This window comes from Lampetra planeri, chromosome 22, assembly GCF_965212315.1.
Source record: "Lampetra planeri chromosome 22, kcLamPlan1.2.h2, whole genome shotgun sequence".
In the NCBI taxonomy this organism is placed as follows: domain Eukaryota; kingdom Metazoa; phylum Chordata; class Hyperoartia; order Petromyzontiformes; family Petromyzontidae; genus Lampetra; species Lampetra planeri.
The window spans coordinates 6,436,970-6,451,770 of NC_136128.1; the positions used below are offsets into that span (position 1 = coordinate 6,436,970).

At 43.6% G+C, this 14,801-nt stretch overlaps 2 protein-coding genes across 2 annotated transcripts in view; both read left to right on the top strand.

Annotated features, from left to right (window-relative positions):
* LOC144724951 (otoferlin-like) overlaps nucleotides 1-6,876 on the top strand; it is a 71,151-nt gene extending 64,275 nt beyond the window's left edge. The window contains exons 35-38 of the mRNA XM_078604293.1: nucleotides 432-673; nucleotides 3,891-4,069; nucleotides 4,943-5,043; nucleotides 5,553-6,876. Coding sequence (XP_078460419.1) covers nucleotides 432-673; nucleotides 3,891-4,069; nucleotides 4,943-5,043; nucleotides 5,553-5,730 — 700 coding nt within the window. The 3' untranslated portion in view covers nucleotides 5,731-6,876. The remainder of the gene's footprint in view (nucleotides 1-431; nucleotides 674-3,890; nucleotides 4,070-4,942; nucleotides 5,044-5,552) is intronic.
* A 3,506-nt stretch (nucleotides 6,877-10,382) lies between these two features.
* LOC144724948 (thyroid peroxidase-like) overlaps nucleotides 10,383-14,801 on the top strand; it is a 35,426-nt gene continuing 31,007 nt past the window's right edge. The window contains exons 1-2 of the mRNA XM_078604286.1: nucleotides 10,383-10,478; nucleotides 13,705-13,806. Of these exons, the coding sequence (XP_078460412.1) occupies nucleotides 13,716-13,806 (91 nt within the window). The 5' untranslated portion in view covers nucleotides 10,383-10,478; nucleotides 13,705-13,715. The remainder of the gene's footprint in view (nucleotides 10,479-13,704; nucleotides 13,807-14,801) is intronic.

Here is a 14,801-nt window from a genome sequence, read left to right on the forward strand (position 1 = left end):
CAAATATCCACGATGAACGAGCAACCTCGCGCTCGCCTCAACCGCTTATTGCAAATTAAATTGAGCGTGCCCGTGTCGTTTGTCGTGGTGTTTGTCTAAAACCCTTTGAATCGGTGAGATCATTGTAATGTCCTTGGTTCTTTCGGTAAAGTCACGTAGAATGGAAATAATAAAATAATAAAAATTCAACATAATAAATTAATTCTCACGACGTTTCGGCCACAGCGCAAGCAGCCGTCCTCAGGTGGAGAACATGTCTGTCTATGAGACAGAGTCTGAATGACAAGCCCCAGGCTTGGAGCGACTATTTAAGCCGCGTGACTTTACCGAAAGAACCAAGAAGATGAATCCCTGCAGTCACGAAAGCTTTCAATCGAAATCATTGTAATGGTTGACTCTTCTGAACCGGCTGATGCGGTGCTCGCGAGCAGCTGGCTCAAGGGGAAGGAAGTGGACAAGCAGGACACGGACGTGCACTACCACTCGCTCACGGGCGAGGGCAACTTCAACTGGCGCTTCATCTACCCCTTCGACTACCTGGTGGCTGAGGAGAAGATTGTCTTCTTCAAGAAGCAGTCCATCTTCGATTTGGATCCAACCGAGTTCAGGATGCCAGCGATCCTCAACATGCAAGTGTGGGACGCCAACCACTTCTCTGCCGATGATTTTCTTGGTGAGGTCCTGTTCATGTTTTTGTGTGTGTGTGACTGTGTGTACACGTGTGTGTATATGTGTGGGGAGTGGTAGCCTAGTGGTTAGTGCACTGCGCTACGAACATGTCGACCCGAGTTCGATTCCCGCTTACGACCAACAACAGTGGCGAATTTCTGAACTCGTCATTGGTCTGTCTGGGGTCGACTCGGTTTTCAAAATGAGTACTTGGTGAGGTGTGAAAAATATCAGCACTCAGAAGAGGAAGGCAGCAAGGCATGGTGTTGACCACCCACCCCCTCGTGTGCCATGCCGGCCTTCATAGGTGCTCGCTAACAGCAACTTGCACCAACAGTCTGTTTAAGGCTATATGGGGGGGGGTCTTTGTTGTGTGGATGTGTGGGCATATTGGTGCAGTGGCATTCTACACAGTCAACATAACTCAAAGTGATTTCTTGCACAAATGAGCATTGAAACGATGCTCATCTCTTGTTTACAGCCCTGAGGTAGTGGTGGAAAAATCACATTTCCATGGCAGGGGCCATTCTCCACTCTACGTTTTTCCCTTGATGCCCCCTATAGAACTCGTCATTGCAACCTGTACATGCCCCCCCCCCCCCCCCGGATATCCGGAGAGACCATCACTGGGCTGTCTTCGTCCTAGGGGTCGGCACGGTTTGGCTCAAACCACCAAACCGCGGTTTGAACCGAACCAAATCGGTTTGGTTTGGCTCTGTTTGAACTGGTTCGGTTTGGTTTGGGGCTACGAAAACCGACTCGGTTTGGCTCGGACAGGGTGGAACCGGCTCAAACTAGTTTGGTTCAAGCCAACTTAAGAGGTTTGGTTTAGCTTAGTTTGGTTTGGTTTTGGTTTGGTTTGGTTCAGTCGTCGCTGGTTTGGTTTGGATTGCTCAATTTGAAACCAGTTTGAGTCGGTTCAAACCGTGCCGACCCCTACTTCGTCCTAAAGCTCCTCTTAAACATGTTAACTAACAGACTACCAAGTTTCTATAACTCGCTCCCATAGCCTCAGAAGTTCTTCCTTTTTCTCACAAAAAATAACATTTGCCTAAACTTTGGTAAAAAAAATTAATTCCGCATTTCTGCTTCATGTTTGTGGAACACTCTTGCCGATCATCTACAGCTTGTTTCCCTCCCTTAACTCTTTTATCTTGTTTGTACAATTGTGTTGTATCCAGTCGCCAAAATGTCACAGTATAGTCTGCATAAAAATAAGTTTTACCCTTTCTGGCAATACAACATGCGTTAAGATGCTCAAACACCAAATAGATGCCTTTTGCAAGGAATCAACATGCAAACAAAAACACATTATTTGAAGGGTGTCTCTGGTGTAGGCGAATCAGTTTCAAAGACAGCGCCATATATTATCAGTGCATGTGTAATAATCCTTCTTGAGACGGCTTCGGAATCAGTCCTTTTTATTTCCACTCCACAATACACTTTACTCACTCACTCTCCGTTGCTGGCAGACAACGGAGAGAGGACAGACTTTGCACTAAGTCCCCACCGCGCACGTGGCACCCAGAGCCCCCGTCCGCGCGTGACCCTGCTCTTGTCGGTTTCCAGTCTGCTCTTGATCGTTCTCTCTCACTCTCTCTTGATCCCTTCGTCACGTGGTCCCCCCAGCCAATCGTTCATGGACAGCCTTGACCATTCTCGATGGTTCCCTGTCAATCCCCGGACCACGCCCCTCATCCGGCTCCCCATTAGCTGGGGCCCCGAATGGCTAGGCCAATCACTACTGATGACATGCCGTGATCACGCCGGGGCCATGGTCCCTATCTCAACCCTTATTGGCTACAAGCAGGACCGGCAAGCCAATCCCCACGTGAACCCTCTATGACTGTTATTACAGATGTTTGTTTGCATGTTCACCACAAGTGCATGTGGTTAATGCAGACTTGATTCCTTGCAAAAGGTTTCTATTTGGTGTTTGAACATGTTCACGTTTCATCTTCTTGTTTCTTTCGGTAAAGTCACGTAGAATGGAAATAATAAAATAATACAAATAAAACATAATAAAGTAATTCTCACGACGTTTCGGGAAGACAGACCTGTTCTTCACTTGATGAGGGCTGCTTGCGTTGTGGCCGAAACGTCGTGAGAATTGTATTTTATTATGTTTTATTTTTATTATTTTATTATTTCCATTCTACGTGACTTTACCGAAAGAACCAAGAAGATGAATCTCTGCAGTCACAAAAGCTTTAAATCGAAATCTTCACGCTTGTTGTATTGCCAGAAAGGGTAAAACGTATTCTTATTTTTCATACTTTTATACTGGCAAAAAGGTTCCATAATATAGTCTACATACATTGTAAACCACTGTTTCTTGTGAGTATATTCCACCATTCAATGGGTGCTTCTCTATATGCATCAGTGTCGAAACCAAGGAAGAACAAGAGTGTACGGCATCCCAGTACTGTATATGGGATTTCGCAAAAATGTAACTCGTAATTAGGAGACGAATTTCATCTACATTACGTTAAATTTGAAGCTATGGAATTTAAAATCTGTAAAGTATAAATGATTTTGGGGGATATTGAAAAATGCACGGTTTATTGTTGGTCCTAGCATACATTTCAAACTGCTCCAGGTAGTTTGTGCGCAGTTTTCTTACTGTGCCAGTTGCGTAACTTATTTGGAGCATTATTACTACATGTTTCCATAACATTATGGAATTTCACGTTAAATATTTGCTTAACAAAGGTTTGCTGCGTTCCTAAGTGTGATTTAATAACATCTTTGGGCCGATTTTTTTTTCTCCCATAGGATCGCATCTCCAATTATATAATGGAAGTCAATGGAAAAATAGGGTTTATGGAATTTTGCTTCACAGGCAACTTTTCAGGAATATATTTGTTCCGTATATCGAGGGATGCCTGTACATGACACGTTTTTATTATTATAATTATAACAAGCTTGACATTTTAGGACGACCCTTCTCCTGCAAAGTTGTTTATACATGCCCCTATGCATGTTCTTAGGTTTATTCGGTAAAGTCACGTAGGTAAAAAATTAAAATTAATTTTAAAAAATCACGACTTTCGGAGGCAACACAAGCCTCCGTCTTCAGGTGGAACCGTCACAGCACGATAGCTAATTTTAAATATTTTTACCTACGTGACTTTACTGAAAAAAAACTAAGAATATGGATCCTTGCAGTCACGAAAGCTTCAAATCTAGAACCTATGCATGTTGTCCCCTGTCATACCCAGGTAAAATTGAGTTGGACCTCAACCGCTTCCCACGAGGAGCCAAGTCGTCCAAGCAGTGCTCGTTGAACATGCTCAAGATGGACGGCTCAGTGCCCATGGCCTCCATCTTCAAGCTCAAACGGATCAAGGGCTGGTGGCCTTTTGTCTCCACCGATGACAACAATGAACAGGAGCTCACGGTACGGCGTTCGTCTTCATGAATCTCCCAGAGAGAATGATCGCGCACGAAGCCACTGCTGTTGTTGTCCCTCGGTAAAACAATTGGAAATGTTTTGCCCTGGAAGGCCTCCATGAGTTTCAAGACTTTTTTTCAGGAGGATCCTGCTAAGTTTCGTCGCAGGGGTGAATTTTGCGATGTACATTTCGTACGGATATAATATTTGTAGCAACTACAAATCGATGTCTAAGCTGGAAATCCCACAGTTGGCTTTAGAGCACAACGAGTGAAGCCCCCTCATGCCCTCACAGAACGCTCACAGTTGACATGACAGTGGAAAACATCGTGAACTTATGTCCACAGCAAGAGTATGAATGGACGAGTGGCGACGTGAGAGAATATAAATTGTATTCTTAGGTTTTTTCGGTAATGTCACGTCGGTAAAACATCAAAATTAATGAAAATAAAATAAAATAAATGTTGATGTTTTACCGACGTGACTTTACCGAAAAAACCTAAGAATATGAATCCTTGCAGTCACGAAAGCTTCAAATCTAGAATATAAATTGTATTTTTGCTTCTAGATTTGAAGCTTTCGTGACTGCAAGGATTCATACTCTTAGGTTTTTTCGGTAAAGTCACGTAGGTAAAAAATAAAATTAAAAAGTTAATAAAAGTAATAGTGGAAATAAAATAAAATAATAAATCACGACGTTTCGGAGGCAACACAAGCAGTAATTTTAGCTGTGACGGTCCCACCTGATGACGGAGACTTGTGTTGCCTCCGAAACGTCGTTATTTATTATTGTATTTCCATTATTACTTTTATTAACTGCGACCCCTGCGTGCCCCCTCTGTGACCTCTGCGTGACCCCTGTGTCCATGTGTCCTGCAGGGGAAGGTGGAAGCCGAGCTGCATCTTCTGACGGCCGAAGAGGCGGAGAAGAACCCGGCAGGGCTGGGCCGCAGCGAGCCCGACCCCCTCGAGAAACCCAAGTCCGTCTCTCCTACGTTCTGCTGCTTTCACTCCTAAAAACATTCACAGCACAATTCGCACTTCTACCAGGACTTCTCACGAAAAAATGCAACGAGATATCCTGTCCTCTGTCGTATTCAGGCGTGAAAAATGCTGTGACCAGTGATGCTTTGAATACACTTAGAATCTGTTCATTCAGCCGCGAGCCAAACGCACACGGCAAGCAGAGCCAAGACACACGGCATGGCAACACAGTGTCAGGACCAGCTGCGTCTTGTAAATGACCATGGCTGCAAAGCTGGGCTTTGCAGGAATGCTTTGCAGCAATGCCTTGCTGGCACTTTTGCTTGTTTGTATTTAACTTGTCTTTTCTTGTTCCAAAGTAGAGTTCTGATAATGGAAATGCAAAACTTGTTTTGGAATGAATTGCTGTATCTTGAAACAATTATAAAAAATGTTAAAAGATTTACATCAAATGTGATATTTTTGAACTAATGTGATTATTTTCTTTGTGTTTTGTTTCTCACAGTCGCCCAAAAACATCTTTCTCATGGCTGACAAATCCATTCAAGTCCCTCTTCCTCGTCATCTGGAAGAACTACAAGTGGTACATCATCACCGCCATCCTCCTGCTCATCTTCGCCCTCTTCATCGCCCTGCTTTTCTACACATTGCCAGGAGCCATCACAAGCAACCTCATCGGATAGGGAACCTCAGAGACAATGGCTGTGGGCAACTTCACGGTGACCAGAGTATACCAAGAGGATTGTAGCCAGAGCTCTTGAACTTTCTACAGGGTTACAAGAGCGCGAGATCACACCGCCTGTTTATAATTCATGGAGCACGGGTGCACACAACTCAAGGGATATGTTGATGATGTTACATTGTAAACATGTCCCACATAATGGCAGCATCTCCCATGGATTTACACATGCACAGCTGTTGGGAGGACACTAGAAATGACAAAAAAACAAGATCCTCTTGAGTTGTGTACCAACCATGGGAACGTCTTGGCTTCCTGCTAAGATATCAACAACAATAAATAGATGTGATTTATTAAATCAGGTATGTGTGCTTGTAGAGAATACACCACTGGGCAGGTAATCGTGATTGTCCTGTGTAGCCCTGCGATGTCCTTTCGGGTTGCAGTGCATTTTATTCAGCACAATGTCCGATGCATGTGCTGGGAGTTTCGGGAATTTCATTAAATTCTTGAAACAACTCTTGAGTTCCTAAAGAAGATTCCCAGCATGTCAAGCGAAATGTTGGACCTCGTGGTGAACAACACACAGTACAACCCGAAACACATTGCAGTGTACAGAATATATCTAAACACAAAAGGATCTGTTACACTAAGTAAAATTATTTCTTGGGTTCGTAAGCCTGTGGTCCGTTGACTCAATGCCGGACCAAATTTTTGTTTTACAGCAGCAAATGTTTAAGCTGGCAAACCATGAACCAATGTCATCTTTCTGAGTCTCATTAGCAGATCGTGGCATATTTTACACGCACGCTGTTGTTTTAGTTCATGTTACGTACGAGATCCCATCCACTAACATCGGCAACATATGCTTGAACAGGTTCAACCGATAATCAGAGTTAGAAGCGCAAAATAATTTTCAGGGGTTTTCCTCTTAAACAAATGCTGCTGGAGAACTTTGGTCCGGAATGCCTCTCGGATCATTGACCAAAAATCGTATTTTAAGTGGTTAAACAGCACCATTGTCTACATTACATCAATACATAACATTGATATACTGTATGTGTACATATCGATCAGCAGCTGATTTAGTTTCACTTATTGTAAATTTAGAATAAGGACGTGGTGCATTAAATGTTACTTTTGTATGTGCTGTTGTGTAATTCATGTGCACTTTTTTTGCGTGCTTATGGACTAATGAGATGAACTTGTCGCTTAGGGAATAGAGATACTTCAGCTCGGGTAAATGCAACTTTGGAATTACGGTCTTTATTGTTTTGCCCAAGGTAGCAAGACTGAGATGCCCAAAGTTCATATCCATAGAGGGCTTGCTTTACACATGTTTATCAATTGTTATTAACCACTGATGAAAATGTGGATAGTTTGAGCTTGAATACAGCATGTGGATGAATACGTATGAGAGCCACTATGTATTTTGTGTGGTCACAAATTACTGGACGATCGTTCACCAAAATAAGCTCTTAAATAACTTTTTTACAGTCCTAACATTGCATAACCATTTTTAAAAATTAAAGATTGCAAGTGAATAACTGCTTACGAAAACGTAATGCACAGTAACGGATGAACAGTAATTGTGTTTTTAAAGTGCCTAAATGCAGCCCACATCTCAAGGTAGTATTAAAACATAGAACAATAACAATCTTCTTGGTTCTTTCGGTAAAGTCACGTGGAATGGAAATAATAAAATAATACAAATTAAACATAATAAAATAATTCTCACGACGTTTCGGCCATAACGCAAGCAGCTGTCCTCAGGTGGAGAACAGGTCTGTCGAGAAGAGAGAGTCTGAATGGACAGTCTGAATGTCTTCTCGACAGTCCTGTTCTCCACCTGAGGACGGCTGCTTGCGTTGTGGCCGAAACGTCGTGAGAATTATTCTATAATGTTTTATTTTTATTATTTTATTATTTCCATTCTACGTGACTTTACCGAAAGAACCAAGAAGATGAATCCCTGCAGTCACGAAAGCTTTAAATCGGAACAATAACAATATTCTTTGGTTCTTTCGGTAAAGTCACGTAGATAGAAAATTAATAGATCACAACGTTTCGATCGCAACACAAGCAACCGTCATCACGTGAGTGCAGCAGCAGACTGCAGCAGCAGTTTTCCTACTGCTTTTCTCACCTGATGACGGTTGCTTGTGTTGCGATCGAAACGTCGTGATCTATTAATTTTCTATCTACGTGACTTTACCGAAAGAGCCAAAGAGTATGGATTCCTGCAGTCACGAAAGCTTCAAATCAACAACAACAATAACCAAGGACAAGATTTGGGAAATACAAAAGGCAAAACATTGAGGTAGAAGACAAAGGAAGACAAGATAACTTCAACAAGCCAGGACCACTAATGAGACAGAGAAGAAGGCCTTTAGGAGTGCCGGAGTGACGGAGGCCCAGCACTGATGAGGGAACAACCAAAGGCCACAGGGTTGTACATTTTTCCCACACACCAAATCCAGAGATAATTCTCAGTCACCGTAGGTTTATCCAAACTATTCCGTATACTGTACTGTGATAATGTTGAACACACTGTCACTACCATATCTCATCACAAATCAATGCCACCCGAACACATGCCAATTCCCTGGGATGACAACCCTATCCTACACCAGCCCTATCCGACGATACCCAATCCCAACACCAACCCGCATGAAACTCCAACCGGCCCAATCGCACCATGAACTGCAACCGTTTGAACTGCACCGACCATGCCATCTGCCCAAAAGCTACCAGAATAACTCCAATTCTACCTGGGACTAGTGCCGCCAGTGGGTCCCCGAAGAGACCAGCATGATCGGGAGCTCATACCCAGCAAGACCATCGGAGAGCCCAAGTAGTACCACAACCACGTGCCAGCAAGCTCGAGGACAGCCACCATGGGACCCCTGGGGCCCGTGAGGCTCACGTGACCTCGAGCACCAGGAGGTCCCAGGTCAGGCTTGACACCACCATAGCCCCCGCGAGACCTCCGGCACTGCCAGCGCCCAGCGCCAACGAGCCCGGGAGAGAAGCCTTGGTGCAGCCCCAAGCAGAGGAAAGCAGCAGCAACAAGTAAAGAGGCCGAGGCAAGACGAAGGGCAAACGTTCGCCAGGAAGCATTATGGACAATTGGAACCACTTCGGAAGACCTAGTGTTACTTTATTCAAATGCCTTGCTGTGGTTTATGCATGATAGCCATGCTAAGACTGCAGCAATTTGTAAAAGTATCGCCTTATTATAATGTATAAATGAAAGATTGTTATTAGTTCCTAACGCTTACGGTATGCTAGCCTGATGTGCAGATATTTTGTAAATTCAAGCCGTAATGGTCTTCATATTGGGTTTTTTTATTTAAAAAATGTATGCAGAAAATCTCCATTGACACTGTCATTAATTTTTTTTAAATAGAATAATATAAACAAAATCGTCATAATATATACAAAATAATGTTCAATATTGCAGCGTTAACAAAAATAAATAAAGGACACCTATATATGTTAAAAGAGAGGCACGGTGGTTTAATGCAACGTGCCAGTTTTAAAATGTGTTGTATAATAGCCTCCTGTACATATGGACTGAAACTTATCTGCGATTATCAGGGTAGAGGGTGTCCCATGGAGGAAAATCAAATATTTTATCATTTGTCGTCAATAATGTATGAATGTCAGTAGTTTGAGGAATGGCCTCGTATCGCAGAGGTTCGAGCGCTGAGCTGGTACAACTGAAATCCGCGGTGGCGAGATATCTCCCTTGCCTCATGCGCAGGAGGTCGGGGGTTCGATTCCGACCCTGACGACTGCATATGTGGAGTTTGCATATTCTCCCCGTGGTCGTGGGCATTTTTCTCCGGGTCCTCCGGATTTTCCTTCCATATTTAAAAACATGCATTGAGAGTATTTGGCTCTTATAAATTTCCACGCTATAAGCCACTCCATTGATATATATCATTTGTGGCCAGGTCGCTTCTGAAAAATTGCTATATCGCTCAGTGGGCCTCATCTGGTAGAATTAAAAAAAATGTGAATAATTTGATGGTCTTCTGGTGAGTTCCACCAGAATGGGTCACGTCGCTGAATGGATTGGCCACCATTGCAATAGACAGCAACCAGCGGGGCCACTCGCTCATCGTCGTAGATTATCATCACAAAGGCCCCCTTGCACGCGTCTTGTCCCCAAAATGAGATCACGCAAATAAATAAAACTACGCAAACACGTAGAGCATGAAGTGGCTCGCTTAAGTATGCGTCGCACACACACATGCAGGTGCGAAATCTTTTTTTTTCTTTGGACAAAGCCATATGATCCCTTCGAGACAAATTACAATGATAGCCTCAAACACGTGCCCTCAACTTCCAGCAAATGCCTGCCGCACACCTTGGTCTCACGAAGAAAATGATCACGACGTCGGCCCGCTATTACGCAGCATGCCCCTGCCACCCTGCCCCTTGCGTCTTACGGTACGCGCTGCTGGCTTGAGTGCACGGGGCTCAGCCTCAAGTGGCAGGGCAGTTTGTTTGTGTAATGTTGCTCATTTTCAAAGCTTGGGCAGCACTCCGTGGAGGTTGCTTTCTTACGCAATGAAAGCGAAAGAGAAGCGGCCTGATGAGGTGTCTTAACAAAACACACGCTGCTATATAACGGCATCGACAACGGCCGATCGTTTTATAACCCTTTCAATCTCCGTGTGCAAGCTGTTTTCGGATGAAAATCGGAATACATTTTCTGGGCATCCTTTCCGACATCATCACCACGTGAGTCCTGCTGACTGACAGCACCACCTTGCATTGTGGTGTTCATCCCATGGGAGTCTTGGTTTACCTCTATGGGACACCCTCTGGCCTGTTGTCTTAATAACGTCTTAGATAATGATTAACGTAATACAGAAGACTAATGTGTTACAGAATTAATAACGTCTTACATGATTAAAAACGGCTATGGTTGTAACCTGGGAGTTTCTAAGCAAAGTGAAAGATTCTGGTCATTTAATGGATACACGTTAATGTTGTATCATGCTATTAAACGTAAACCTCACTTTATATTCTTAATATTTTTCATTTATGTAACTTACATTCAGCACACATTTTGACGATATTTTTTTCACATGTAACTTTTATAACTAGTGATATTTAGATTGTATATTTAAAAGGTACGATTGAATTAAAATTACTACATGTAATACATTACTACCTGTAATACATTATTTTAAAGTAATATTGGTAGATATATCTACTTACGTATAATTTCTGTACGTTTTTACAAACCTTGTAAGAAAAAAACGAATACATGTCCCAATTGACAAAAAACTTTTTTTTGTAATAATATTATCCTATGTTAAAATATAAATACAAAATATTATGTGATTGTGTTTCCAGATTGTTGATTTGTATAACATTTAATAAACAATATCATAGTTTAATGGCATAAGTTTCAAATGTTATGTGAATGCATGTATACATTGGCAGCGCTATATTAATGTAAATGTAGTTGTTCTTGACTGTAAATATCTGAAAAGTATAAACTCAAGTCCCTGCCTTTGTGAGGGGGCCAAACTATCCCATTGTAAGTGTCAGACATTGCCCGTAAATGTGCACACCATAGCGCGCATCACGGAATGAGTAAACACTGAGACGTCTGTTTATATTGATGGGGGGGGGGCGCTAGGGCAGAGCCGTGTTTCTCAACGTTATTCACTCCACGGCACACACTCGACACTGATGAATGTTCGTGGCACATCGAACAAAAATCCTGGATTTTCTGGCCATTGTCCGTACGAGGGCGCTGCTGCTGTTTATGTCGCGGTGGAATGGTTTATCACGCAGGACCTGCACCCGATTGGTCGATGGTTCAAATCCATCTCCCATCCCAACAGTTTAAATTATGGGAGCAATTGTTTTATTTAAAATACCCTCTGTCCAGCGAGCAGTATACATGGGTATATCACAGTTAGTGGATCAGCGTGTAACGTGTGGCTGGTTAAAATCCGAGTACTCCCACCAAATACCCTCCGCTAGTGGAGGCCCTTCCGACAGCAGCGGCGTGAGCGAGAACTTGCAGGGCTGCGCCTCTTTTGCCCAACTGCACATGGACATTTTAAAGTCCAGGGGTGAGGTGGGTGCTGACAGCCGTCTGCTGGACTGCACCGCGAGCAATGGAAAGGAGAGGGTGGGGGGGGGGGCTGGATCGGCCACTGAACAGCACGGAGGAACGTTTGTCGGTCCCAGCCTTTGAACAGTGAGCTTCTTTCCTAGAAATTCCGAAAATCCAGCGGCGCACCTGGTAACTTTGCTGCGGCACACCGGTTGTAAAGCAGTGGCGTGGTGGTTAGCGCAGCGTTGGCTTATGGAGCGCTTTTTCTGACTCGAGGCCAATAACAGTGGCTAATACTTACACCGGTCCTGTACCTCCTCTAGATGGACTCAGCCTTGAATGTATAGCTCGTGCCGTGTGCATAATTCGGCACAGGGGACCCAGGCGTGGTGTTGGCCACCCACCCCTTCGTGTGCCATTCTGGCTGTCATGGGTGCGCGACAAAATGCCCTAAGTCTTCTTGGTTCTTTCGGTAAAGTCACGTAGAAGGGAAATAATAAAATAATAAAAATAAAACATAATACAATTATTCTCACGACGTTTCGGCCACAACGCAAATAGCCGTCCTCAGGTGAAGAACAGGTCTGTCGGAAAGACAGTGTCTGAATGAACACCACTAGTATGTTAATGGCCATTAAACCGCAATTTTCAATCATACTTGAATGATATCCTTCAATTAACCAGGAGATTAAATATATTAAATTTTCGGCAAATTAAACATTGCTTTTTTAGCAAGAGCAGATGTCACACATTGATATAACCGCAATATATAACATTTAATGCTAACCATAATTCGATGAAAATATACGTATCAAACCGTAGACATACAATCTGTAATTAACCATTGACACATACAGACGGTACATGTAACAAACATACAGCCAATAAACATACGTAAGAAATCACCAAACAACACGGGGAGGTTCGGGAAGATGGAACTGAGGCGTGACACTCTGTTGAGATCTGTAACCCCCCGCCAATGATTAAGGCAACATCTTCTCAAATTCTTGCAAGCACGGGAAGCACCAGAGAGGTGGTCGTTGAGGGTTCGAGGTAGCACGGCTAAGAAAATAATTGTATTGTAGTCGGTGGCAGCGGAGGTGAGTACGATTTTAGGTTCGTGCACATTTGCAGTACGTGGACACACGCGAGAGACACATTGTTGGCCGGGTGGCACTGATCAGAATGAGAGAATTTGCAATAACTTAGGCTGTGAGCGTTCCATACTTATGGAGTCAATAAATGCCATTGTGTGTCTCAAAAGTGACTGTCCTATTATATGGGATAACATAATCCGGTCATAGAATTGTATAACACGTTGGCTTTCGCGACCAATATTATTCATAATAAACGTTTTTGGATTAGATCGTGTTATTTATAAATGTGTCGTAACCCTCCACCACCCGACATGGCCAATCAGTAAAAAATGTGTCACGTTGACAAAAGACAAATAGTTCACTACTTTAGCCCACCGGTGTGTTGAAGAGTGAATCCACAACATTTACCATTTTTGAGTTACGGCGTTTCGCTGGTAATTACATCCAGCATCTTCGGGCAATTCTGATGATGCTGAATGTAATTACCAGCGAAACGTCGTACTCAAAATTGTAAATGTTGTGGATTCACTCTTCAACACACCGGTGGGCTAAAGTAGTGAACTATTTGTCTTTTGTCAACGTGACACTTTTTTACTGATTGGCCGTGTCGGGTGGTGGAGGGTTACGACACATTTATAAACAACGCGATCTAACCCAAAACCGTTTATTATGCATTGAACTGTAGACATTCCATTTCCGGCTCAGGGCCATTTAATTCAATGAACAGACATCCCACACTGTTGTACATTGGGTGAACGCTTTTGGGTTTTTCTCTCTTCCCGTACGTTGACAGAAATCGTGGCGATGAAGAAGGCACTGGTGACCGCCGCCTTCCTGGGCCTCGTCTCCCTGCTCGTGTTCTCTGTTGAGAAAGGAGCAGAGAGCTCCCTGACAGGTGAGTGCAAGAGCAGCCGCTCGTCATCCGCAAACGCGCTCCGCTGGCGCGAGGTCTGTCACTCGCGTTAAATCGCTCGCTCGCTCGCTCCACGCACAGAGATGTTGTTTTTTTGTTTGTTGCGGTTGCACCCGATTCAAGAGCCGAATGGCTCACAGGGCTATACCTAATAAATTAAGTTTGAACTTTGAACTTTGAACGAGCAGCTCGGTTCAAGCCGACCGACGTACCCCTGTGGCTCTGAACCTTGCGGAAAGTCAGCCACTGTTGTATGCAACCCGTTCTCGCCGGGCTGTGTTGATAGTAAAGTGGCTTTTACAATGGAGCAAAACATCGAATGCTGCCACGTATTGGCACCGTGTATCCTTTCTAGATTTGAAGCTTTCGTGACTGCAAGGATTCATACTCTTAGTTCTTTCGGTAAAGTCACGTAGGTAAAAATGAAATTAAAATTAATAAAAATAAAACAATAAACGACCGTGTATCCTCCCCACTCCCATCACACGTGCGTGCATGTGACTTCTCATAGCATGTACATTTCACACGTTAACACGTCCAATATGGCATTTTCAAACCATTTCCTAATCGTTTGATTTGGATCTACTACCGTACTATTCTTTATCTCCTGCAAGATCTCGTATGTTATCCGAAGATCTCCGGCCCTCTTCTACTGTGGGTTCTATCTTCATCTTAGTTCTCTTCTTCTTCTTCTTTAGTGCTGCCTAACGGCGTGTGCGACTTCACGATGATATTGGTCCCGGTCTAGCACGGCGTGTAGAGTTTGTGCTGCTGTTGTTAATTGTAGCCATGTTTTGATGTTACTGAGCCATGTCGTTTTTGGCCGTCCTGGTCGTTTTTTCCCTTCGATTTTTCCTTCCAGGATTAGCTTTAATAGCTGGTATTTGTGGTCGTTCTCAGCCACAATTCATTCTACTGCTCCTCTTCAAGCACCCGTCCACTACAGCTAAAAGGATCATGCTCCGTGACATGACGAC